This window comes from Acartia tonsa, chromosome 2, assembly GCF_053477335.1.
Source record: "Acartia tonsa isolate MP-2025a chromosome 2, ASM5347733v1, whole genome shotgun sequence".
Taxonomy (NCBI): Eukaryota; Metazoa; Arthropoda; class Copepoda; order Calanoida; family Acartiidae; genus Acartia; species Acartia tonsa.
This window is the reverse complement of record NC_137261.1, coordinates 20,166,177-20,192,721: the sequence shown is the minus strand read 5'-3', so window position 1 is coordinate 20,192,721 and position 26,545 is coordinate 20,166,177. Positions and strand designations below refer to the sequence as shown.

Below are 26,545 nucleotides of genomic sequence, written 5' to 3'. Positions count from 1 at the left end.
TAACAGAAGGCTTCAAATTTGCGGTATTAGGTCTACTTGTGGCAGTCTTTCAGCAGCTAAAGCGGTGTATTACTTGCTGGGGGGGTTCCTTTGTGTTTGATGAAAAATGATGTCAGATGGACCATCTAGTTATACTATTTTCATAAGATAAAGTTAATAAGAATACATTATTTGAAACTTTAATTTTTTTAGGAGCAACTGTAGAATTTTACTTTAACTTTGGGTCACTCCAACTAAGTGAGTTAAGAAAATGCAGATTAGGAATCCTTATATAAAAGTAACAGGATGTCTTTTTTCCTTGACAATGTAGCTTCTTGTAGGTTCTGGGAAGGTTTATAACTATTTTAGGAAGGGTATCACCACCCTTCCAAGAGAAATCGCCCCTAGTAAATTAAAAAGAGGAGGATATTCATATCCTATTTCCCTATTCCTATATTTGAGTGAACATACATGGTGGAACCTATTAATACAAATACTAACAACATATTTAGTTATAATTATAATATATACGCATTTCCCTATCAGAAATGACATTTTAATAATGTTTTTTTATTTTTACTTAAATTTGAATGTATAAAGTGAAAAATGATAAAACTTTATTGTATGTACAGTACACTTCCAAAAAATCTATTAAATGACTCCATTTTGCAATATGCTGCTCTAGTTATGAATATATTTATCCTTGTTTTGATCTATCCATATAAGGCTTTGGTATAGTTAATATATAAATTGACTCTTCCCTCATAGCGGTTGACCTATCCTATCTTAAGATTAGATAAGGATGAAAATATCCATTGTAATCGCGAAGTTATAGCATAAGTTATATATAAAAGCAATTTATTCAAATATCCAAGCAAGGAGATTGACAAAATGAGTTGTTAAGATGATATCATTATATGAAACTTTAGAGTGGTACCTCTTATAGCAGCCAAGTAAATAAAGTTTTTTGCATAAACACAAACTTAAATCTATACAAAATATTCAGCTCTGTATCAGGAATAGCAGCCAAGAAAAGTAAAGAGACGGATTTTCTAAGGACGAAAAGACCTTCAGACATTTGTAAATATAGAGTGGCTTTGCTGCCCAAAAAGAAATACTTTGCTGTATCTCCTAATGGCTTTCAGAATGTAGAAAAGATAGAAGAAAATTCTTTGACCATTTGTATTCCTTAAATGAAGCATCAGTCCCGTAATCTGATTTTCTATAGATTTATTATCCTATTTCATCACAATGTACAGGCTACACACACACATATATTACTTTGGTCTAAGACCAAAAATATGTCTTGTCAATATACATTTATATATTTTTTGTACAATTTCAATACGCGTTTAATCAAGGTTCTAGTGATTTTGCCTCCTAGAATTTAAAGAATTCTACTCAAAAGGTAAACAGTTATTTTTTGGTTTGAAAAATATTACTTCCGTGAAAATTCAGTCCGGCCATTTAAGAGACATACAGACACAAACACACAACTTGCTACTTTTTTTAAAATCTACCCCCCCCCCCCCCCCCCCAAATAAACCTCTTGCTATGACCCCTGGAAACTATGAGGTCTATCTGTGTACAATATCTAATTAGTGACAAAATCAAATTATGGTAGAAACACTCTATATACAATATAGATAGGTACCTTGGGATAGGGATAACTTTTACCAAAAATAAATCAAAGTTTAGAGGCAGGTGTCTGCTGCTTATAAAAAAAGAAGCTAAACATTGATGTAACCAATTTTAATGAAAATCTAAAGCTTGAGATGTCCTAAGGTTTTCTTGTCTAACTTTAAAGATATCAGAAATGCTGGTCAAAATTGGTTATACTTTTTAGGGAAGCTCTTATAAAAGTCAATGGGTAGTATTCTTACCTCCCCTATATTCTAGGGTCAAAGCAATTAAATACTTAAACATTAAAAACTCTGTTATAACATTGAATTTTTAGCTTATTTGTCTCGGTATTTCTAATCAATGCCCAGTAAGGAAGGGAACATTAGACTGTGTATTATACTGACCCCATAAGTTTTAAACAACACATTATGCTATTTGTTGGTATAAATACTTTAGAAATTTTATTCAATATTGATTGGGTTGTTAACCTTATTAGTGTAGCAATTTATCAATTAATTATTCATTGTCATATCCCTTAGATCCTTGTCAATACCTAATAATGAAGTGTTTCGGGAAGGAAAAGATTTTTTTGTTGTGTTATAATTATGTTAAGCGAAGCTACTCTACAGTTCCAGGTTCTACGCAAAGAGCGAAAAACAATATTTCCTTTTCCACGTAAAGACGGAGATTCTAATGGTAGTAAATTATTGTTTATTAGCTGAAGATAGATTACATTTATTGAAAAGATTTATATGACAAACGAAAATCTACTCTTTAACCTTGTTTGTTTGTGCGTCAATTACGCTGAAATGTTCTTGTCATTTTGGGGAATTATTATTAACTATAAGCTCTTTGTTACTCATGGATCATGTATTCCTTGTTATTATTAATATGTGATACATTTATATATCATAATAGGAATAAAAATATATGATTGTATTTTTTTCCACGCGACATACAGATATACACGTGTTCATTGGAAATTTTTATATGCGTTTTATATAGGTGAGAAGAGCAGTTATTCTATAACTAGAGTAAAACTTAGGTTTTTTGCCTCTCATTTCAATTATGTGAAAGATACAGTTACAAAATTTTCTGACTTTTCAAATGGCATAAATATGCAACTTTTCTTGAATAAATTCTTGGGAACCTTTAATCATTTCGGTCAAAGGAGCCATTCAATATTCAGGAATAGTTAATACAGGTGCCTAAAAAATACTAAATTTTGACCCCAGAAGGCCGATAACAGGTATACCTGGCACAAAAAGTACCTGGTACCTGGAGCATTCTTATATGTTGATAGGTACACCTGGCAATAGAAGTACCTGGTACCTGGAGCATCCTTCTATGTTGACATTTATACCTGACACCAGAAGTACATGGTACCTGGAGCATCCTTTTGTGTTGACAGGTATACCTGGCACCAGAAGTACATGGTACCTGGAGCATCCTTCTATGTTGACAGGTATACCTAGCACTAGAATTATCTGGTAATTGGATCTGACTTTTATTCATATACCTAACCCAAGCTAATCAGTGTAAGATTCAGTGTAAAAATATTTTGTATTTTTTCAACTTATTCTACTTATTCATCTACATATAATATATGATAATAACAATTCTTGATATTTTCCCTTTTGTGTCTGATTGTTTGCCTAATTATTGTTTTTTTGAGCCGATTAATGAATATAATCATATATTAAAAAAAAACAAGATTCATTGTATCTGTATCTATCTATTCAGAGGACAGGTACAACAAAATGTCTAATTTCAAATGAATCAGACGTCTTATTAATATCAATCGCTTTGATTAACTGGCCTTTGTCTAAAGGTCCTAGCCTGTCTTGTTTGGTAATTAGTAAGGCCGGTTTAAGGGCCAAGACATTCTCCATGTTATTACTATCATTGACTATGGATCTTAAAAGATAACGCAAGGGACGATAAATGGATGTACATCCCAAAAGAAAAAGATAAACTACTACTTCTCTATATTTGAATTGTTTGTGGAAAAATTTAGACATTGTTAGTTTGAACTAACCAATTAAATTTTTTAAGAATCAAATTTTTTAGACCAACAAATGAGAGAACATTTTTATGAATCTTTGAGTACCATACAATCCAATGTCTTCTCCCTCCCTATGATGTAACAACATTATAAACCATTTTAATCGTCTTGCTTAGCACCGAGTCTTGGTTAACACTTTACACACCAGACAACCAGCTATTAATTATGAATATTTGATAAATTAATCTTGAAAAGCCTCCATTAAAACAAATTTAAGGAAAATGTAAATAATTAATCACCAAATTTCAGCTCATTAAAATTTTATTTGAGTCAGATGAAAATAGAAAATTAGAATTCTCATTTTACAAGTTTCTACACAACTATTTCTTGTAAAATTTTTATAAAGGTTTAAAAGGTACAACTAGAAAATCTAGTAATATATTATTCTCGTATTCATTCGAATCCGGTGGATAGGAACCGGTTCTCATCCAAACGAAAAAAAACTATGTCTAGCATCGTATAATATCCAGCTTTCTACGAATTTTGTACATTCTATATCCGCGGATAGCTATTTATAATACGATGCGAGAAATAACTATTATTTAGTGAAGTGATTATTCTACGACCAACCAGGGATAATAAATATAAATTGCCATGTGTAAGCCAGTCAAATGTTCCCTACCTATTCATGATTTTAAGTTGTCTAATTCCTATCCACTTTCTCTCCCCCCCCCCCCCCCGCCCCCTAAATATGTCAACTGTATTTATGGTCATTTTATGATTACTGGACGTATTTATCCTGAAAAATACAAAGATTTCTTTCCAGTATGGCTTCAAACCGATTGATACCCGATGAATTAGTACCGGTTCTTAGCCATACAAAAAATCATGTATAGCACAGTGGGATCTTTTGAAAAAAATCGGGACATCCAAAAAATTTAAAATCGACTTTTATCTATCCTAGGAATTAATAATGGCTGTAAGTAGACAGCTAGAAAAGAAATTTTTAAAAAATATTCATTTTTGGCGGATTTATGCCATTTTTAAAAAAGGAAGTGAAAAATTTCTTTTCAGTTTCGATGATTTTCCAGATTTTTTTACACAATTTTTTTAAAGCATCAAAAAATACATTTATGTTCATCTTATGAAAATAATTTTTGATTGAGGTACTTTTCAGATACCTGTACCAATGTCTAATTAAAGAAAAATTTTTAAAAATATTTTTTTGGTGGTGTAAATTGACATTTTGTGAGAAAATTTCACCAAAAATATTAAGATTTTTAACCCCAAAAAATCAGTTTTCTCCATTTTACACAAAAACGGACAGGAGGCCCCGGGTTTTGCAATAATAATATCAATATACAACATGTATTGTGTATTAAACAGTTTTCACAACCTGGGGCCTCTTGTCCGTTTTTGAGTAATTGAGCATTTTACATTGCATGGTTTGAACAATTTCGTTCTTGTTAATTTCAAATTTTCCCCCGATAGAGGGGGAAGGAGTCATTTTAGAGCCCAAAGTCATCTCTGCAATGTTTTCTAACTTTTTGAGGCGGAACTTTCTTTACTTATGCATTATTTGCCTCCGGCCAACCGTTTCGCCGTTATTTGCCGCCGTAGGTGTGATTTTTAACATTTTTTGCCGTTCTCGCGGTTTTAATGGACATTTAAGGGAACAAGGAGTCCTTAAAAAAAGATGACTTATAAATACTTTTATTTTAGCAATTAAATTTGCTAAATTTCATGTGTTCTGAAAAAAATTTTATTTCTAACTGGTTTTGGTTCAGTAGAAATTCAAATTCGGAGATTAATTATAATATTGCAAAAACATTATATATGCGTCTGAGAGAGAGAGAAAGATACGTTTGAGAGAGAATATAATATAGGCAATTATGTTTATATTCTTATACAAACTTTAAATAAAGATAGCTAGACTTAGAATAAAGGTATTAACACAAAATCAAAAGTGTTTTGAAAATTATGTTATTGTTGTTTATATCTGTAAAAAAAAACATTAGAAAACATGCCTTATTAGTGTCCTATTTTACTAATACTGGACCTACCTAAAAATGCCGGGACTCGAACTGGGTGCACCTGACGCTATATTCATGTTCACAAACATTGTTTGCATTGAAGAAATATTTACATAGACGTTTATTTTGTTAAAATATTCCTATCCTAACTAAAGTTATGAAGGTTTATAGATTTTTTAAAAATAGGGTAGCTTCGCTCCTCCAAAACCGCCAGACGTACTTACCAAATGCACATTAGAAGTTAATAGGAGCAAAATTTATGTTATTTTTGAGTTAAAGCAAAAGAAATTACGTCATTTCGTCAAATACAAGCTTTTTTATTGATGTTTACTTTTGTCTACCCTCAATGTCCCGTTTTTTGGCAAAAGATCTCACTGTGTATAGCATAGTAATAAAGCCAATTTTCTACGAATATAAAAATAAAAAGCATAATATTAAAATTATATCTTACAATTTTATGTTATTATCCGCGGAAATCTGTCTATAATACTATACGATAAATAACTCTTTTATTGTATTCCAACTTGCGGTTCTTAAATATTGTGTATTAAACTTATATACTTTCCCATTTAGAGATTATCTGTATTTAGTATTTTAAACCTCTGATGTTAGCTTTATTCTAATTGTATATCAACAAGTATGATTATTTGCAGAAATTGCGCATCAATTATATAAATAACATGTGAATACTGGAGTCATGTTCATGGTGGTTACCATCCTGACATGTTGGTGTCCTTCATGTACTTGGTGAAGACCTTCATGACCTTATTTGTGATCATGGTATAGACCATCCAGATCTGATCGTGTCCTGGCTAAGTCACTGGACTTACTGCCGACTTTATTGTTGGTAATTGCGGCCATCTCCCCTATATTTGGACTTACTTACATTGCCCTCATTTGGTAATAAACTCCCCCCCCCCTTTATTTAATTTTTTTTACAAAATTAAGTGTGGGCATTTGTGCTCCTAAGCAAGGACCGATTCTTTTAGAGAGAGGGATTAAATATTGGTAATTGTAGGTGGCTAAAGATATTGAGCAACCTTCTTAACATAAAATGTTGGAAGATTTATTTCAGTTTAGATTAGAAAAGTTTTAAAAAGTTGTAGAAAGATAGCCAGCCAGCCAGCTAGCTAGCTTACATCCACCAAACACCACAACAGACTGTCAGATTAACACACACACACACACACACATACACATACATATACTTATGTATAAGTAAACTTACTTGAGAACCTCATATAAGTTTAAAGTTTAATAGAAATAGAAGTTATTATACATTTTCTAATCAATAAAAAACTGAGGGGATAACTTTCAGACTTTTTATCAACTTTAAACAATATATAAGTACATTTATGAATTGTTTAAAATTGAAACAACAACAAGGACTCTTATGTAATATAATAGCAAAGCCTGTTGAAGCAATAAGCTAATCATAATGACAATTGAACGAAAACAGATACAGAGGGGATTAGAAAGGAAGACTTTTAAGTTAACTATTGCAGGACATGAGATAAGAATTACTTTAAAGTAGCTTTCCTACTATGTTGGTAATGAGAGGAGTTGAGCATAATTACAAAAGAAGAGAACCGAACAGAAAGCAGCATGACAGACCGACAGACAGACAAGATAGCTTGCTTATTTTTAAGATATTGAAATTAATTAAAAAGTGACTGTTTTATTCATCTATGCTCACAGAATTAAAAGAGATTTTTTTTTAACAAAAATGACTTTGCTATAGAGAGATAGAAAAAAAAACTAAATTGTGAAGAACCTAAAAAGCTCTTTGCATTTAGTCAAATAAAGAAAAATTGTAAAAAATCTCAAATGAGGACATTGATATATTATTTTTTTTACTTTAATATTGTACTTTTAAACCTATCTGTTGCAAATAAATAGTTAATTGAATATAATTGTGATCATAGATTTAGGAACAGGCATTTTTACGCTAAATGTACCTATCACTTATCGCATAACACCTTAAGTAAATGTTATGTATATTTCTACAGAGAATATCAACCTATAATTATTTTTTCATTCTCCTTCTGGTTGATTCCCAAAACTGGATAATGCAGACACATTGTATATTTATATAACACTACTGCTTATAATTTATGAAATTCTTAAAAATTCTGTAATTTATGGAGCGCCCTAATTTAATTATATTTTTTTCTTCTAAAGTTTAAAAGAAAATACTTTACTTAATCTTCAATTTGCATTTGCACACAATTCTGCTTAAATAAGGGTGATAATTTAAATAATGTAGCTTAATATACAAGTTGTATTAGATATAGTTTGGTTTAACAGGTATCTTAGGGGGTAGGACAATGGAAGATAAATTGATATACCTCATTTATGAACATAAACAAAATTAACCCTTTTGTAGATAAATGTTATTGGTTGAAAGTTTGGATACTACAAGTTTAAATCAACCCAAGAATAAGGTATAACCAACAAGGGAATTAAATCTAAAATAATATTTGGGGGGCAAATGGAGAGGTCGTCAATTTTACGATATGTTGCCCCCCAACGACAGCTGAAAAACACGTAAAGGTTTCGTAATTTTTTTCCGAATTAATTTCGTTATTGGTATGAGCTGAAATCAACCATTCAAAATTAAATACAAGTACCTAGGAACCAAGGAATAAGATGTCGTGGTTATGAACCTTTGAATACCATTGAAAATTACAGTCCAATGCCCCATCCCTCCCTGGGGTTTAACTAAAATTGTTTCTTACTGTCTAAATATTTTCTTGCATTATTTCTTGAAGTTTTTAATTTGAACATCAACCATTCCTTACTTACAGTTCCGTATTTGAATAATAAATCTTACCACATCGATGATCTGTTGTAGAGTGAGACCAAAAGAGAGAACAACGGCCTCTGACTCATTGATGACCGGCCTCTCCAGCTTGTTGTATCCACTGTTGTCCAGCAGGTCGGTCAACAACCTGCGCTCATGTATACCACTCTCAGCTCCTAAATTAAAAGATATTCTATTATATAAAGTTGTAAGGTTTTTTTGTCTTAAGCCTAAATTTTTAGAATTTCTTGTCTAAATTGGTTGTACTTTTTAGGGCAGCTTAATAAGTATCCTTTGGTGGTTTTAGGCTATTTACCTAACCTTACTTTTTATCCCCCCGGGGCGAAGCAACTGGTTCTTACAATAAAGTAAAGCTTCCTACGTGTCCAGAGAAGGTTTATAACTGTTTATAAAGGTTGAGAGTAGAGGGTGAACTCCAACCCCCCCTGACAAAGAAACAAAAAGTACCCCTAGAGGCCTCTAATATTATGTAATGTTTGAAAATTGCTTTTCACAATTATTTTTCTCATTTCTAGCTACATACAGATTTTTTTATTTACTTTTTATTTTAAGCATTTTTTGGCGGGGTTAAGGGGTAGGGGCAAGTTCAAAAGTTATCAGAATCAAAATTGGCCAAGTAGAGTCAGAGATATTAATGAACAAACGGACACAAATACGCTAATTTTAATTCTTTGGGATTGTCAATACAAAATGTTCAAAAACTTTTTCTTTGAGCGTATATATTTTAAAAATACAAAATTATTATAAAAGTTTTGTGTGAACAAGATGCATAAAACAGGATATCTAATGCCTTTAGATACTATTTTTGAATTCTACATAAAACTCATGAAAAAGTATGAGTAAAACTGTCCAAAACTAGACCAAGGACATCTTGGTATTTCAAATATCTAACACGCAACATTGTTATGTAAGGTTTAGGTTCTCTAACTGATGACACAGAAATTTTAATGAATTGGAGAATGCGTGATAAACACTTCTTTTAATGTCAAAGAAATGCAAGGTTAGAATAACAACGAAGCAGCTCATTGTGCCCATAAAAATGACGTCATATAACATAAATGATTTATGATAGGGCAGTGTACATTGTAATTGACTGATGGTAAAATGTATACTGGCCTATTAATGGTCATTTGTATTGTATGGCATCATTTTTTATATGCACTATAAGCTGCTTAAAAAAACGTTCAAGCTAAAGACGTTAAATTTATTTTAATGTTGCTATATCAGGCAAGAGTAGGGGAGTCGCATGACCCCGCATTATCAGGTAGTCATTTAATTAACGTTGTCATTTAACTTCCGAATCTAAAACTTCATCGCACCTTTTTTGTTAGTTCACGAAGTCTAATCTATGCATCGTGTTTTTGTGTATATATTCAGCTGTTATGGTTTTCTCCATCCTTGTTTGAGAAGTGATATGAAATTGTGTAATGTTTTGGTTAGCCCAGCATAAGAGATGAAAAGGGAATATAGAATTACTGCAGACAGAATGAATTTACATTTACTAATCAGGAATTAAGGAAACCTAATATTAATAGTTATAGTAGGGGAAATGCCTTGGCCCAAAACAGGCGCAACTCATTTCCATGCACAGTTATGACTTTCAAGCAAAGGTCGTGCAATCAAAGAGTTGGTTGTCTGATGGGTGTTACTTAGTATACCCCGGAGAGAAATAGAGGTATTCGGCTCTCATTAGTTATCCTGGGTTAATGAACTTAAGGCTAGAGTGTAATGGACAACAGCCTCGCCCGTATGAGGTAATGGAAATTGAAATTGGTCCGTGTTAAAAAAGAGTATGAAATTATTTCTTTTTAAATTGAAGGTTTTTCCGTCATCCATAACAAGGAGAGTAGTTAATAAAAGTTTTACTAAAGCTATAAAACCAACATACCATTGCTAATTAGCATCTATAAGTAGTCTACTTAGAAGAGGGGGAGATTTTAGATTTTTAGAAAATATATTTCAAAGATATTTGTATTTAGGATATCAAAATACATGTAAATTAATCGAAGCATATTATTTACAATTTCTTAAAAAAGGGAAAATGACTTTTTTATTTTCTATTTTTAATTATCTTTCAATTCATCCTCTTTTGTAAAAAGTCCTTTAGTTTTATCACGAGAGGAAAAAAGTGAGAAAGGATGTAAAAAAAGATAATTATTATCAGGGCAAAGCAACTGCGGCCGGGATTTTTGAGGATCTTTAGCCGCACCTAGGTCACTACTAAATAAGCATCAGTCTTTGACTGTGGTTAATCGATCAAATGCGATCAGCCAAATTTGATATGAAGTTGAAGCGATACTGAATGAATTTAGAGCATCCGCTCTAATTCTAAAATCAGCCTTTAAATCGCAGCTGCAATCCTTTTTCCTCTTTTAGACGCCAAATTTTTATTTTGTCGTCTTAAATGTAGGCAGCAGCCGAGCCCTGATTATATTTGTTTCTATATAATATGGACCCATTATGATAACGCGCTGTAGGATGCACAGCTTTTTGATGAACATTTTTGGAACCCGGTATTAGTGTCTTAGAAATTATCTTAGTGACGTAAAAAAAATAGGATGTGTCGATACTACTAGGATTTTTAAGAATTGTTAATAAAGGCCTGAAATCAAGATTTTTTGTGCTTTTAAAAAATATTAAAAATATTTCTAAAAATTCTACATTATTTTTGCTCACTTTTAAAAAAACAAAATCAAATTTTATTTTTTTTTATAAAATTATCTTTCAAAATTGAAATAAGATCTATCAGCTGATATTGTACTTCTTACATAACTCAAGAGTTGACTTACAATGTGTAAATATTTTATAGATTATTTAGCAAAATAATAAAAAACCTATATGTAATTTCGTGATTAATAATTGGCTTAATCTTACATTAAACATTGAATGATTTTAAATAATTTTCAAATATTTGCTTTTATAATTATACTTATTGTATAAACCCCTCATAAGTTAGCGCAAAATGATGAACTGAAATTAGTTTCCGAATGTGAACACATTTTCCTAGGTGTTTCCCAATCCTATCTCAAATTTACTACTAGCTAAAATAGCTTCAAATTTCCAACCAAAAAATAAAAATTTGAAAAATTAAAATTTTGAATGTATAAATGTATAAATTGCTAATACATTCGGTGCATTATTTGCCAAATGTACCACTTTTCTGCACTACCTCTCCGATTTTGTTAATACTCTATATTTTGGTCCGTTGGGTCATTCAAGGATGCTGGATGGCCAAAAAAAAAGTTTCAGAGTCCCTGGATGTCTAGATATCTAGCTATCTATGAAGGTAGGTAACAAAAATGTAAAAAACACCCATTTTTTCACAATTTTAAAAATTAATTTTTTCATCAATCATACATCCAATCTATACATTTTATACACCAAAATGATCGTTTATTCATGTAAAAAGCGCACATAATGCTATTTTGGCCAAAACTCTAATTTTACAGGGTGTCCAACAAAAAGTGTATTTTGGATATCTAGCGTAATACCCAAAATACCTGTCCGAAAAAAAAATTTTTTTTTGGCTTAAATCCTGTGTTTTATCTGTGTGCATATGTGGTATATAACGGTTCGGACCACCCGGGACTATAAGGTTGTCAAATTTCACTTTGGGACACCCTGTAAATGTGATTTTTGCGTCTGTAGAGCTAAAACTTGGTCCAAATTGGCTATTTTTTTCAAATTTCTCTAATATGTGTCTTAGTATGTTTGGCCATAGTGTTTTCTGATCAGATCAATATTTTCATATTTTTTGGACACCCTGTATTTTCAAAAAAAGAGAAAACAAATTTTTGTTTTTTTTTAAATTTTTTTTCTATTTTTAAGTTAGTTAAAACTGTCATATAGATACAGATTTTGACTAATAACAATAATATTTGCCTATTTTACAATTTATTACACTTTTGGGACACCCTGTGCATGTTTTTGAAAAATGATGGTTTTTGCCCATTTTTGGGGGGAAGGAGTCGTTTTAGGGCCATAGACTATTTCTTCATTTTTTTAGAACTTTTTAAGACACATCATTTGTTATTTATGCAAAAACCGCAAAAACCGAACCGTTTTGCCGTTATTCACCGCCAAAGGCAGAATTTTTTACGTTTTTTGCATTTGTGGTAAGAAGACGTTGATTTATCAAGATAACTGTGATATACCTTTATTTAGGCATTTTAATTTACTAAATTTCATGTGAAGTAAATTTTTTTGTATATCCAACCGATTTTTGTTAAAAGGAATTTCAAATGCACATGATTTATGTTTCTTTTATCACTTATGTTATAGCAATTATTTATGTTATATTCACTTAATTTTCTTGTTTTAACAATTGAAATCCATCTCGACGAAAAACGGTCAGCTGCACAAAAAATTTTACTTTATATGAAATTTAGTAAATTAAATTACCTAAATAAAAGTATTTAAGAGGGATCTTGATTAATCAACGTTTTCTTACCACAAATGCCCATTACAACCTCCGGAACGGCAAAAACGTAAAAAAATTTTGCCTTTGGCGGTGAATAACGGCAAAACGGTTCGGTTTTTGCGGTTTTTGCATAAATAACAAATGATGTGTCTTGAAAAGTTCTACAAAAATGAAGAAATAGTCTATGGCCCTAAAACGACTCCTTCCCCCCAAAAATGGGCAAACACCATCATTTTTCAAAAACATGCACAGGGTGTCCCAAAAGTGTAAAAAATTGTAAAATAGGCAAATATTATTGTTATTAGTCAAAATCTGTATCTATATGACAATTTTAAGTAACTTAAAAATAGAAAAAAAAATTTTTAAAAACCAAAAAATTTTTTTCTCTTTTTTTGAAAATACAGGGTGTCCAAAAAATATGAAAATATTGATCTGGTCAGAAAACACTATGGCCAAACATACTAAGACACATATTAGAGTAATTTGAAAAAAATAGCCAATTTGGACCAAGTTTTAGCTCTACAGACGCAAAAATCACATTTACAGGGTGTCCCAAAGTTAAATTTGACAACCTTATAGTCCCGGGTGGTCCGAACCGTTATATACCACATATGCACACAGATAAAACACAGGATTTAAGCCAAAAAAATTTTTTTTTTTCGGACAGGTATTTTGGGTATTACGCTAGATATCCAAAATACACTTTTTGTTGGACACCCTGTAAAATTAGAGTTTTGGCCAAAATAGCATTATGTGCGCTTTTTAAATGAATAAACGATCATTTTAGTGTATAAAATGTATAGATTGGATGTATGATTGATGAAAAAATTAATTTTTAAAATTGTGAAAAAATGGGTATTTTTTACATTTTTGTTACCTACCTTCATAGATAGCTAGATATCTAGACATCCAGGGACTCTGAAACTTTTTTTTGGCCATCCAGCATCCTTGAATGACCCAACGGACCAAAATATAGAGTATTAACAAAATCGGAGAGGTAGTGCAGAAAAGTGGTACATTTGGCAAATAATGCACCATTCAAATTTTGATTTTTTTTGAAGTTTGAAGAATTTTTAGCTAGTAGCAAATTTTGAGATAGGATTGGGAAACACCTAGGAAAATGTGTTCACATTCGGAAACTAATTTCAGTTCATCCGCAAAATGCTATATATTTTATCACATATGAGCTATTTTTTAAGCCAGCTTTTTAGTCAAAATTTCAAACCAATAACAATTAAATCAAAAGATATTAGGTTAAAACTATATATAAACGAGAGTAAAGAAATAAGATATTGCTATCAACAACAACAAAAAAGGGTTTTGTCTAGTTTTTGGTAAAAATAACGCATATTTATCATTTTAAATTAAAGCTATCTTTTCAAGATTACATCTATAAATTCGTCTGTATTTTCTAACTTATACCTGTTACCATGAAAAATCAATTGATTTTCCATAATAATTTTATTTCTATATTAAATTTAGAGACAGCTAATTTTTCTTTAAATATAATGAGATGTTTATCAGAAATTTTTAATTAAGCATAATAATGTATATATAAAAAAGACAATTACGAATAAAAACAAAACAATCAATTATTAGATTATTTATATCAATAAATTTAACGGAATTTGAACATAATTGTTAAAAAAGCTAGCTTAAACAGTTTTGCCATTAAAAAATAACCTTCTTTATGAATGGTACATTCTAACAAGGGTAATGATATCCAGTAGAGCAACATATTTAACAAATATGTCTTTAAATAATCAGTCTATTTAACAAATATCTTTTTAAAATGCATAAGTTATATTACCTCTCACAAGATTGTTTAGTCCTTTGACACTGTACATAATTATTATTTGATTGATCTATCCTTAATTTTTATTCATATTCAATTTTATTGTTTGTATATAAATATTTAATACCTGTATTATAATACGGTTATTATTTTTTTTTGCTATGTTTTTATAAAATAAATATCTAAGCAAATGTTACCAATTCTTATAATTATCTGGAATTGAAAAGAATTACTTTCATTCGGTTGCTAAAAAGAGGAGAAAAAGAAATGTATTGTAGCCTTAACCTGTACAGCTTTACATTTATTTCATAGATAAATTGAAATTGAAATTAGATAAAATTATTAATTGATTTTAGATTATTAAACAAGACATGTTAGAATTATCCTATCAATTTCAAACTCTTCATGATGATTCCTATGACAGTTAGGTATAATTTAGAAAGCAACTCTATCATTGTTAACAGAAAGTCAGTACGTCCATTTAAAACATGCTTTGTGTGTTTTTTTGGCTGCTATTGAAGAAAGACAACTGAAATTTTTAGTGAAAATGTCTTTTAAGGGGTGTTTTAATGTATTTTTTTTTACAGTAGCTTTTGATGGATTATTTTAGGTTAGGTTAGGTGATTGCCCTGCAGGGTTAGGAAAAGGGCCCCGCATGGATAGAGCCCCCCCCCCCCCCCGCAGTGGCTAGAAATAGGATAAAATCTACTGTGAAAATACCAAGAAACGTCCCTTAAGAGGCATTGTCATGAAAGGGACTATACCCAAGATATATGTGCATCTACTTAACGACTTCCAAAATTTGAGGGTGCCCTCAAGTAATCACCCCTTCCCCCCCCCCCTGCATCTACTCTATACATTATTTTGTCTGTCTGACTGTCGGTCATGCTTAAAAAACCTTATTGTTGGAGAAATGTTATTTTCACGACTGCTTTTTTAGATAGCCAGCTGTAAGTTTTAGTCAAGATACCTTATATTTATACAGATCTGCTCCATATATTTATTGTCTGTCTGTCTGACAGATATACTTAAAAGGACAATTTAGTTTTAAAAGAAAAAAATTTAAAAAATGTTGGTGGTTTTTTTTCTAAGCGCGTGAGGGTGCAGGTACCCTATCCTAAAATAGTTATAAACCTTCCTATGACCTATGTCCCTGCAAAGGAGAAGCATATTAGTTAGGAAGATCCTTCCATATAAATAGACACACACACACAAACATTCTTTTACTTTGATATAAGGATTAGCATTTTGTTACTGTATCCTATTACTAGCGGCTACGCCTTAGAGGCCTCTTGGGGCACTTGAGGAGGAGAGAGTCCAATTTAATAAACCAATTTATTTTTCTAGATTTTAAAAGAAAAAGACAAACAAACAAACAAAGAGACAGACAAACAGACATCCTGTTACTTTATTATATCCTATTATATAAATTAGTAAGCTAAGCTTTTTTTGACTGTAGCAACGGATCTTGTTAACCGCTGAACCTAAAGGGTTCTTCTTTACAGTGAAGCTTATTATAGGTATAGAGAAGTTTATAACTATTTAGGAAGAGGGCTCTCCATTCTCAAAAAAAATAACACTTAGAAAAAAAGTACCATCTCCGCTATTTTACTTCTTTGTTTTAAAACTTAAATTGAAAATTGGAAGAATGAACTTTCCCCCTTACCACCCTATAAGCTTCTAGTGATGTTACTGCTAGTGATAATATATTATAGTTTTTATCAACATAATATGCGGATTTTAAGAAAAATTTAATCAAATATGCGGACTTTTTTCAACCTTTTTTTGACAACATTTATTAGACATATTAGAATTATACTATTGATTTCAAATTTTGCACGGAAGTATGTCCTTTTACTGTATGCTATATTTACGCAATTTTGCAACAAATTTATGTGCAATTTCATTTAGACTTCAAAATTAATATTCTGCTTATTAAGTTCTGACACTCTAGCTATTGTGCGTTTGTTCTACCTTCTGATTTTTGTGCTTCGTTTTTATGGATGTTGTCATCCTTGTCTAGAAAATACAAATTTATTAATCTATGGTAGAAAGTACAGAGAGTATAAATTATTTCCTACATTTTCTTTATCAATTATCAATTATCAATCACCTCTATTATCCATCTCTTTTTTAGGGGTTACCTTTCCCACCTCCCCTCTAATCCCTCGTTTTTAGTTACGTCACTAAGATAATTTCTAAGACACTAATACCGGGTTCACATTTTTGCATACATCATTTTAATATTTGTAACCATGTTCCAGGTTGATGTTTTCAACACCGATTATTATCTGCTGGTCTCAGCCCAACTAAAAAACCATGTATAGCATCATATTACAAACAATTTGATGTTTTTATATTTTTAAGAATCATAAAATCAATAACAATTATATTGGGCTATCAAAACGGGTTTTAATCTTATAATTTTTTATTTTAATATCCGCGGAAAGCTGTCTATAATACTATGCTTACAAGACGAAGTACAATGCTGGCATGTAGCTAAAATATATACAACAAAGTAGATAAATAGATAAACGACGCCTTATACTGTATATAGCAGGAAATTATTGTATCTATCATTCAGAGATTTTGTGCAAAATATAAAAAGCTGGGAATATTTTGCACAAGAAGATTCGAGGACAAGGAAAAGATTTTAGCATATAATGCAAATCTGACGTATTCAAATTTGAGCTGTGTCAAACCTAATTTCCTTAAAAATTTCATTTAATTTGGTGGAAACAATAAAAAATATAAATTTATAAGACATTTTTGTATTCCTACGGTATAAGTATCTGGGCGTATAGAAACAATGGTCTAAGATATTTAGAGTAGCTTCTAGTCAATAATAGTTGTGTCCCCTAGTTGGGTTTATCCCCTTGTAGAATTTATTCAATAGGGTTTGTTGCACTATAGGGTTTATATCTATACCCTGTACCTAAAATCTTAATTAAATATTAAAAACTATTTGTCATACTCATAGCTTTATGTTTTATTAATTACTAGTGGCTTCGCCCCATAAGGTAATGGAAAGTCAACCCTCGTATAAGAATTTTTTTAGAGTTATATTTTTTGTCCAACACCCCTAGAAAATAGCTTAAAACCACCGAAGGACCAGTAGGTATATTCACAGAAGAGTAGAGCCCAATTTGTTTAGCAGTTACTGAGAACACAGTAATAGTGTCTGACTGATTATGACGTAACAAAAAAAAATAGCCAATGAGAGGCCACTATAAATTTTACCATTGGTCAATAACGGCCTCTCATTGGCTAATTTTTTTTGTTACGTCATAATCAGTCAGACACTATTACTGTGTTCGTTACTGAGATTTTACAAAAAATCTGAATAAATTTTTTTGGGGGGGGTGTTTTTTTTAGTTTTTTGGGGGGTTGGGGGTATCCCACCCACCAGGAAAATAGCTTAAAACCAACACAGGACCAGTAGAAATAATCCCTGAAGAGTGGAGCCCAATTGGTTCAGTGGTTACTGAGATCTTAAGCTTCAGACGGACAGACATCAAGCTACATTGTATTATAGATGTATTTGAAACAACCAAATTACATTTCTTCACTTTCAATTTTAACAAGAATGACAACATCCAAATGAGCGAAGCTTTAAATAAGGAGTAGGACAAATGAACATTAACACTTGTAGAATGTCAGAACTTATTAAGCAGAATATCAAATTATAAGTCAAAACAAAATTGTATAAAAATATTACTAATACAAGAATTCTCATATAAAGTTTATAAATGATAGGACAATTCCAAGGACGATCAAGCTGTTTATTTTTAGGGAGAAAATTTTTTTTTTGGGGGGGGATGTTAATCTTTATATCATATAAGCAAGGACGTACAAGATTTTTTTCTTTGAAGGTGGGGGTAATCATCCCTTTGTCCCCCCCCCCCCTTGAAGTCCCTGGACAATTCTAACATTCCTAAATGGACGAAAAGAGCTATAAAACAATATGTATTTTATTATTTCTACTTTCCTTCAAGTGTTAAAATAGTAGAAAAAATACAATTTTATTTGTCTTTATAAAAATGATAATAGCCAAATTTTTATGGGCAATTTAGCAACAAAAAACTAAATCATCCCATACAATGAGAAATAAGTTTGAAAATACTTTTGGATAATTGCTTTACCAGCAAGGAAGCATGGACCGGATAGGTTAAATAAAAATATTCTTTTTAATTCTGTCAATGTGTAGCTTCCCCAATTCTTCCCCATAATAAACTGAATGCTATTTTAGAAACAAATAAATTTTGTTTTTATTGGGGGAGGTTCATTCATCTTCCATTGACCAATCCGTGCCTTACAAGCTGTTACTTTGTGTTCAGTAACCCCCACTCCCTCCCCCACTATGCCAGGTGTAGCCTCATATATTCCAGCTAGCACCATAAACTATACAAAGGCTTCTTTTATGTTTTGCAATAAAGAAAAACTTTTATAAAAGATTTCCCATTTTGTTTATCCTGCCTCGCATATTTATTATGTGTGTGAGTGGTTGAGTAAGTGTGTGTTTGTGTGTGTGTTTGTGTGTATGTGTGTTTGTGTGTGTGGATGAGTAATTTTGTGTACATGTTTTATTTGTCATAAGAATTTGAAGAAAGTTTTATAATAATATACTTTGTGTTATTTTCAGGGACAGAAAAAGTTTTTGCATTCTCAATATGTTGCAAAGGATATCTCTTAAATCAAAACATTTGGTCACCAGCGACCGCAGTTTTGTAGTTTTTGTACTCTGTTTGTGTCAGTTGGTTTGTCAATATTTTTACTTACTAGCGACTACGGCACTAGAGGCCTCTAGAGGCACCTGAGGTGGGTGGTAGGGGGAAGTCGATCACCTTTAAATTTAATTTTTTTAACTAAAAAAAATTAAGTGGGATCTTTTTTTCTTCGGGCGATTTTTTTGGGAGGGTGGTAATGACCCCTCCCCTCCACCTACTAAAAATGTACTCAATAATTATGAATTTATTTGTTTTTGATTGGATGTATTGCGGCTGCGGCTGTCTTCTTGTAAGTAAGGTTGTATTTTAGATGCAAAACTTGTGTAGAAAATCAAGTTCATATTTCATTGTATTATTTATGGAACATGTTGGTAATAGCGTAGTTACTGTATAATTTGATTATTCCATTACTAATATTTTAATATTACTTGCATTACGTACGTACAAATAAGCAAGAATGATTTATTGGTAAGGCAATAAGCAAAAATGTATCTTAAAGTCATATCTAAAATTTTATTGGCTATTTGTTTTTGATACACTTCTCAGAAATGTCTTAGCGGGGAGGGGTTAAAGGGTGATTACTCCCCCCCCCCCCCCTTTGAACCCACTAAAAAATGGTTCACGACTCTTGGTTTTTAAATTTGTACCCTCTCCTCCATAAAAGCTTGAACGTCCTTGGTTCTTTTATAAGAAATATCAAAATTAATTTAAAGCCAAGTTCTCATATTTCAAATGAACGCTAGAAATTTATTTCATAAGGTACGACCTGTATGGCTATTCACATCCTTGGTTAAATACTTGGCAGGTGCATATACGACAAAAACACAAATGCACTTGGTTGACATTCTTCAACTACAAATTTTGTCAAGTAAAAGCATAAGTAAAGTACATATGTGAATTATCATTATCAATTCTTTGATTCAAGTATGGAAGGAAAAATAAACGATAATTGAAGCGCTGGAAAGTGTCATGTATGAGGAGCCGTGTGATGTAGAGGGGTTTCCTTTCTCACTTCTCGTCTTATCCCTCCTTTTTATACGTATTTTTATGACGTCACACATGACACTTTCCAGCGCTCCTCCCTATTATAAAGATTAGAAGTATTGGATGAAAAGTTTGGTCACGTTACTCAGTAAAAACTAATCAAGATTCAATATTACTTTAAAAATCTATAATTTTGAAAAGTCAGTATAATTTTTTTGTCAATTGTCCTCTTCCTCCCCGCCCTTTTCAAGATCTAAATGGACACACAGACCACTTACTACTTTAGTTTGAAAGATTGTGACTTTTAAAGTGATTTACAAGTCTCTTTCATTTTTTGTTTAAATGAATCTTTTTGAAATTCATTTAGAGAAAGTTTGAGACTTTTATCCCAAATTTCAGGTTAAAAATTCAGCCGGATTCCGTCAACGTTCAAAAACACAAATAATTCCCCCTTCCTTAAATCTCGATCTTATTTTAACATAAATTGAAATTAAAAAGGAGAGGGAGGTTTTCGATTGTTTATTTTATTCCTTGAGGTCAGGTTAGGTTAAATTTTATTAGGAACTGGGTAATCTCACACAGCTGGGGCTCAACCTGGCTGGGTTAAGATCCCCAGAGAGGATAGAAGTGGCAAAATTTTGAAATTATTACCAAAAATAAGAGAGGGGGATCAGTACTCGATAGGCACTTTGAGGGAAAACACCCAAATTCACACTCACTAGCTTAAATCTCAAGGAAAAAAAGAGAAATTCATTGTCTCAAACTTTGAACATTTTAACATTTTAAAAGAGTTTTATACTTTTCATGTACATTTATATTTTTAACTGCATTTGCGGAAACGCCCCTAGAGGCATATAGGAGTTCTAATAGGGGGAAAGGGAGAGAGTTGACCTCACCCCTACTTTCAATAACTGTATTTTTTTAAAAGGAAAAAAGTTGAAGAAAATTTGGGTGGGTGATTTTTTCTAGTGGCCATTAATCTTGGGAGGATTGTGGTAACCTTCTCCAAAATAGTTATAAACCTTCCATTGACCTATTGGAAGCTACCCTATAAAGGAGTACCATATCGGTTCAGTGGTTAGCGAGATCCTTCGGTACAGACACACACACATCCTGTTACTTTATCAGAAGGACTAGCGGCTATGCACCCAGAATCTGAATGACAGAAAGGGGCTAGAAAAATAGCTTAAAACAATATTAGGACTTGAAAGTAAGATAGCCTTAAACCATCACAGGTCCTATAAAGCCTACCTAAAATAGATAACCCAAATTGAATATTTAAGCTTCAGAAAAATACCTTACTACTTTATACTATAGGATATAGATATACCTTAACTATCATAGCCTGTTCTGGTTACTTTGTTTTAGTTTAGTTTTAGGATTATAAAAGTTAATAAAAAGTTGTGAACCATCAGCTCCAACTATTTATCATTTCATCATTCATTCTCTTACTAAGTAAGCATTTTAGGTTTCATTTGATAGCAGTCAAAATGCTCCTTTCTGTTGCGTAGCTAATTTTTATATCTCCGTCCGTCATAACAAATTTAGATTAACTCAGCTGCTGTGTAGTATAGCAACATGACTTTTTTTGTGTAAATTCCCACAAGCTCAATGATATTTTACATCAACCTTATCTTTGGCTGCTTTTATTTTATATTGTAAAGAAATTTTGTATTTATGATTTACAAATGTTTCACATTGAAGCAGCTTATAGTGTCTTTAAAAAAGAACGTCATACAATACAAATGACTAGTATACATTTTACCATTAGTCAATTAAGATTTAGACTGGCCTATCATTGGTCATTTGCATTATATGACGAATTTTTTTAAGGGCACTGTAAGCTGCTTCTTAACATTTACTTCGGACATTTTATGTTTAATAATTTTGACTTTGTTGTTCTTAAAGTTATATTTGACACCCCCTCTGGTAGCTTGAATAAAATTTAAATTCCAAACATTGTGAGAAGTAATTTAATCTTGTTATGCTAAACATATTAAACCATATTTTATTCAAGCTAACATATTAAAATTCCCCCTACCCCTCCCGTCTTATTCCATAGCTGCCCTTTTTAAAAGCGAAGCTATTCTATAATTAATATAATTCCGTCCGTCCGGATCAGTTAGTTTTTTTCGTGTAACGGTTAGCTCTTTTCGTTAATTTAAACTGGTTAGAATTATCCTATCGGTTTCCAACCTTTTATGATAATTCCTATAACAATTAGGTATGATTTAAGAAGCGTAGCAACTCTATAATCGTTACCAAAAATTCGTACTTCCATTTTTAAAAATTGTTTGAATGTTATAATTATCCTATTCATCTTACATAGGAATGTTGTCATCCTTGTTCTTATAAATGTAGTCTGAAATTGTGTTGTTGTAAATTAATTGTGAAAACTGAAATTGGTAAACCCAGGTGTCTGAACAATATGCAAAGTTTAGAGCTCATTCATAGGTCAACTTTAATCAATATTATCACACCATACATCACAGGTAATATAGAAATTAATATAACTGTAAAATTAAGCAAAGGAGGGACTGAAGAAACCTCATTTTAGCTGTGAAAGTTTAACCCCCTAGAGAAATAGTATAATGCCAAGCCCAGCTAACAGAAAAAGCTTTTTCTTCAAAATTTATCTTTTTCTTGTGTTGTGCTACGTTGTCTGAGTATTTTCAAATTTTATATTTTTAAAGTTAAATCCAATTTGTCTTATTGTATTCATATTTTAAATTCACCGAGAAAAATACATTTTATTCTAAAACATATCTAAATACCATTTTTCCGCAATTCATTCAAGAACTATAAAGCACAGTTGGATACAAGTGGAAGTAAAAATGAAGAAATAAAGATAACAAAATGAATATAAACAAAGCTATACAAGTTAGACAGACGAACATACATTGACAAATATAAAGTGATAACGCATTCGGTATTCAGCATTAATTAACAGTCGAAATATAAATTTTGTTGAAATCTACCCCAAAATTTTTTATTAAAGTATTCTTAATTAGGACAAACTTAAAACGTCAAAAATAAAATAAAGAGATGCTTTGTACCAAATCGTCCTATGAATCAGTAATACAAAAATTTATCGAATAAGATAAGTCGAAAATCTGGTAATTATTATAGAGTTGAGATCTACATTTAAAGTAGGTTTGACATTACCAAAGTATTTGATATTTAACTCCCTTTAAAATTATCCAAAAGAAGTTAAATTCTTTCCGAAAGCTTTGCATTAAAGAAATGACATGCAGAGGGTTTTGCCATTGGAGTGAGCGTCTTTTTGAACACCTTGACCTCCTTAATGGTTATAATAAATTGAAAAATAGGGTCGTATTTTTTTCCTATGTATAACCGCAGCAGGGGCCCTAGCCATGCTAGGCTGCCCAGTAACCAATATAACCTAACCTAACAAACTAACGAAAAACGAAGCTTTTTATAGTGCCTACCATTGCAATGGCCAATTAAAATATATACTAACCTGCCATTGGTAACTTAGTGGTATTGGCCTATCATTGGTCATTTGTATTGAATGTCACTGGATAGATATAAAAGAACTTACCCCAAGGAAGAGAGAGAATGGCCAGAACAAGGAACTGCAGAGACGCAACAGGGTAAACAGATCTGCACATTTTATACACGTAAAAGTCTTGGCTTTATTTATTAAAAGTCTTTAAATATTAATCTCTCATCTGTGTCAAGAGATGTGATCCATTCTTTTAGATGTACACTTCTTTAAATGTACACTAGTTTACAAAAAAAACAAAAGGTTTTCTGGGGCGGGAGGGGCAATGTGTTGGATGGTAATTGTTTCAGATTAGGTAACCTAGGTTTCACTAAGGTAAAGTTTTATCTTTATAAAATACGCGCACAGATTACACGATTCACTTCATAGGGTTTATTGTCTCATTTTTACCTGAAATACATTTATCTAAATTAATTTTTTTGCTATGTTTCCTATTTAAATTATAAAACATTTGTAAAGCGAGTGATTATGCACATTCTATTTCAATTGAAATGAAAGAAGGCTTAAAACAAAATACTGTAATGGATAAACCACAAAAAGGGATCATGGAAATTAGTGGGTTTTGTCGTATTTTCACAGTAGCTTTTCTCATATTTCTAGCACCTGCGGGGTAATTATGAACATTTATCTAACCTACACTGAAATAAAACAAAAAATGACGAAATCCGATTCTTCGTTTGCTTTCTATGATCCAAATAATTTAACTGGAGCAAAAAAATGTCTTTGTTTAAAAGCAAAGGAATTAAATCTAATGGGAGTTAAATGTATTTTATTGAAATCAAAACTCCAAATTAAGAATATGAGATTCATGGATTCTGAATAATCTTACCAAAATACTCGAGTGTGAAATTCTGCCTTAAACAGCTGGTATTTTTTTTTTGGTAAGTTAACTATATTTACGATGAAATTGTCCCTTCTCTCCTTGAAAACATTCAACTTTTTTAGAATTTGAGTGAAATCCAATTTGTACATTTACACAGCACTTTATTATATTCCACAACTAACTTTACACACACACAAACACTCACGTACATACACAAACACATACACACACACACACACACATACACACAAACACACAGGAACATAAACACACACACATACAAATACTAAAACTCTGTAAACTCAATTCTTTTTTCCCCAGAGTATGGGGCTAAAAGCGAAAGGGACTTACTGTTAAAATTTGTAGTTGTTATTTTGTCGACATATCACTATAGTTTTTTTTAATAGCAACTAAATCTCCAGAGGGAAAAAGATGGGGAGAAGTCGGACCTCCACTTTCCAATTTTGTTTTAAAATCAAAAGAAAAATAATTTCTGGGAAGGTTGTTTTTTTCCAGTGGTGATTTCTCTTGGGAGAGCATAATTACCCTCTCCCAAAAAAAGTTTTAAACCTCTAATGAACCTATACGAAGGAGAATCATATTAGTTGATAATAAAATATTACCCAGCTCAACAGGATTATTATATGTTTGTATAAACTAAAAGCTGGTAGGGCTTTTACAAAAATTCAAGTGTTAGAAAGATAAGGAATTTAAGAAGAAAATATTTAGCGATTACAAACGTTTTAAATCGTTTGGTATATTTGTATATTAATATGTTTTGGTAAAAACAAGGTTTATTTATTAAAAATAGTTAAGTTAACATATTTACTTAGGTGTACCTATCAAATAGGCATCAGGTACTTTACCTCAAAGTGTCTAGCATGCACTGAAACCCCTCATCTTATTTTTTGAAAGCCTAATCACCCGAATTTTGTGGGCCAATACACTCGGTGCCAAAACCTTGCGGGACTACCCTTTACTCAAAATGGTGTTACCTATCTAAAACATATAAATTACTAATGAAGAAGCGTATAGTGCCTAATAAAAAATGACATTATATATAAATGACCTATTATAGGCCAGTATACATTTTACCATTGGTCAATTACAATGTAATGTATACTGGCCTTATCATTGGTCATTTCTATTGTATGACGTTTTTTTTTATTGGGCTCTATAAGTTGCTTATCCATATCTAATTTCTTTTAATCCTTGATAAACTGAATACACTTGTATACCTCTGTCAGGGAGGAGGGGACATTAGGCTGTTCATTAAACAGGTCCCCAAAGTTGTATAATAAGGTTTTCTTATTCGTTAACCCAACATCTTTGGGTACTTTTATTAAATTTTGATTGGCTAATTCATTAAGTCGAGTGTCGTTTCAACAGCTACTTATTGTAATCAACAGAAGGGGTAATTTTGTGTATCATCATTAGGAGTGTACATCAATTTAATGCCTAATGTCTTATCCCCTATGATCCCTGGATTCTGTAAACATTTTATATTTACAAAATGAATTCTCTCTATGGCTTATACCTAGGATAAATACATTATTTCTATTTCAATCATTTACACGCTAATATTTATGTTTCAAAGTTTTTATTGGCGTAGCTGATCTATAGGAAATTTGTCTGCATATAAAGACGTTTAATCAACTTAACTAATAAACCCTTTAAACAAGGATGACAACATCCATAAAAGCGAAGCTCTGAAACGGTAGGACAAACAAACATTAACACTTGTATAGTGTCAGAACTGCAGATAAAACAGAATGTAAATTTATAAGAGTCGAAGTAAAGTTTATT

General features: G+C 31.4%; 2 protein-coding genes across 9 annotated transcripts in view; one reads left to right on the top strand and one right to left on the bottom strand.

Annotated features, from left to right (window-relative positions):
- The window catches only part of LOC145306432 (neuronal acetylcholine receptor subunit alpha-7-like), a 58,115-nt gene extending 33,813 nt beyond the window's left edge, over positions 1 to 24,302 (bottom strand). For all 8 annotated transcript variants that reach the window (XM_080148539.1, XM_080148579.1, XM_080148570.1 and 5 more), the window contains exons 1-2: positions 23,953 to 24,302; positions 8,474 to 8,619 (exon numbers count right to left, since the gene is read on the bottom strand). In XM_080148539.1, coding sequence (XP_080004665.1) covers positions 8,474 to 8,619; positions 23,953 to 24,022 — 216 coding nt within the window. In that variant the 5' untranslated portion in view covers positions 24,023 to 24,302. The remainder of the gene's footprint in view (positions 1 to 8,473; positions 8,620 to 23,952) is intronic.
- The window catches only part of LOC145306503 (18S rRNA aminocarboxypropyltransferase), a 210,210-nt gene that overhangs the window by 67,324 nt on the left and 116,341 nt on the right, over positions 1 to 26,545 (top strand). The window lies entirely within an intron of this gene.